The sequence below is a fragment of the Cyprinodon variegatus genome, unplaced genomic scaffold, assembly GCF_000732505.1.
Source record: "Cyprinodon variegatus isolate N-32 unplaced genomic scaffold, C_variegatus-1.0 Scaffold775, whole genome shotgun sequence".
Taxonomy (NCBI): Eukaryota; Metazoa; Chordata; class Actinopteri; order Cyprinodontiformes; family Cyprinodontidae; genus Cyprinodon; species Cyprinodon variegatus.
Window position 1 is genome coordinate 140,931 of NW_015151228.1, and position 1,993 is coordinate 142,923.

Here is a 1,993-nt window from a genome sequence, read left to right on the forward strand (position 1 = left end):
TAATATCAAAAATGTATTTCTGTTTTTTCTTTTTACATATTTTGTTAAAAGGGCAAATAAGGACTTAAAACCAAAAAAAAAGTTATTTTCTGTTTTGTTTTATTCTTGGATCTGGCTTTAAAGGGTTAAGAGACTGAAAAAAGACGGTAAATGAACCATGGCAGACTGCTAATGTTGCTAATGCTACATCCATAAGAACACACAAATACACTACTGATATTATCGTGCACAGCCTAGCAAGTAAAAAGTGGGTAAAAACAGGTCAGAATGAGCTCCAATTCATTATTTTGTCTCCTAAAACTGATTGAACAGGAATTTAAATAGAAATTTAAAAGGTTTCTATCAGTAAAATACCGGTTTATGACTCCTTTAAACAAAGGCAAATTCAGGTGGTGTTTTAAAAAAGTTTTTGGCCTACTTCATGGTGTCAAATGGGTTCTGTTTAAGTGATTTCAAAACTATGTAGCTCAGGTAGTAATCGAACCTGTGAACTAACGTTTATCATAATGAGATCAATCTGACTCCGGATGTGTTGTGAAAAATCTGAAGCCTGCGTTTGCTTCTGTTTCCCGCTTTAAATGTAGTGAAACACACCTGATAGAAAAAGAAGAAAAATGTGTGAACAGGACAAAATTTTTCTAAGTTATGTTACCCTGGAGAGGGAGAGAATAAAAAAAATCAGATCTTTAAATTAATATTTAATCCATGTTTGTATAACAAATAACAGGAAATTCATACAGCTGATACAAATATTCAATCTTGGAAATTTATCATTCAAGTTCCTCATTATAAAGTAAAAACCAATGATAAATAGTTAAATAGTGAGGAAAAAAAAACAGCAGATCAATGCAGAAAACAAAAAGACTGGCCCATGTTTAGTGAAAGGGCTTGATTCAACCAGATCTGCTTATTTGAGTCCGTGCTGCGTCTCCTTGTGCCGCCTCAGGTCCACCTTCCTTTGGAAGCCTTTCCCGCACAGGTCGCAGCCGAACGGCTTGAAGCCCGTGTGCTTCCGGCTGTGAGTGATCAGGTTGGAGCTCTGACTGAACGCCTTCCCACACACCTGGCATTTGTGCGGCTTCTCCCCTGCAGCAGCAACAAATGGTTAAAATAATCAGTCGTGTTGGGAGAAGGAAGCCAAGCAGAAGGCGCACCTCCCCTCACCTGTGTGGATGAAGGTGTGTTTTTTCATGTCGGACTTCTGGTGGAACCTCTTCCCGCAGTATTGGCAGGGATAGGGTCGCGTGTCCGAGTGGATGAGCAGGTGTGTGGAGAGCGTGGAGGAACGCTTGAAGCTCTTCCCGCAGATTTTGCAGCTAAAGCTCCTTTCCTGTTCAAGAAATCACGCAAAGAGAAATAAGATTTATTATGGGTTCATCTATGCAGTAATCCCATTTAGAAAGTGAAACCAATATATATTTATATTTTTATGTGTATACCTTTTACGTTTATTTCTGTTAGTTTGTCATTTATATGGTTTACAGCAGAGCCAAAAAGGTTTTTAATCCAGAGGTCGGATGTTTTGGTGCATAAGGTTGTAGCTAAAGAAAAATGGCTGCTCACAGAGAGGAACTTCCAATCATATTGATGTAAAGTTGGGTGGAAGGAAAACCTTTGGTAGAAGACTGGAGATGGAGTAGAAACTTCAGGAACTGCTAAGCTGGACACATCCAGGGTTTATGGGCTACAACTGATGGATTAGGGATGTTCTGAGACACCATCTGAAATATTCCTCCTAAACGGAGGACAAATAGGACTGGAGTTTTGATCAGCGATCCTCTGACTAGTTTAATCTAAGCCCCAGATCACTGAGGAAGAAAGAAAAAAAAAAAGAAAAGCTGCTAATGGTCCAGAGTAAAGTTTCCAATCCTCCATGTTTCATAAAGTTCACAGTCATCCCAGCAATCTAACAGGAAACTTTACATGTCGCCTTTCCCTCGTCTGAGAAGCTTTATGCAGATGCAGACTTTACTCTGCAGGACTTAGAGGAGAA

The 1,993-nt window shown here is 39.2% G+C and overlaps 1 protein-coding gene across 4 annotated transcripts in view; it reads right to left on the minus strand.

Moving 5' to 3' along the window:
* Positions 1-709: 709 nt before the first annotated feature.
* The window catches only part of LOC107098416 (zinc finger protein Gfi-1-like), a 14,221-nt gene continuing 12,937 nt past the window's right edge, over positions 710-1,993 (minus strand). For all 4 annotated transcript variants that reach the window (XM_015396090.1, XM_015396091.1, XM_015396088.1 and 1 more), the window contains 2 exons: positions 1,165-1,330; positions 710-1,086 (listed from right to left, as the gene is read on the minus strand). In XM_015396090.1, the coding sequence (XP_015251576.1) occupies positions 908-1,086; positions 1,165-1,330 (345 nt within the window). In that variant the 3' untranslated portion in view covers positions 710-907. The remainder of the gene's footprint in view (positions 1,087-1,164; positions 1,331-1,993) is intronic.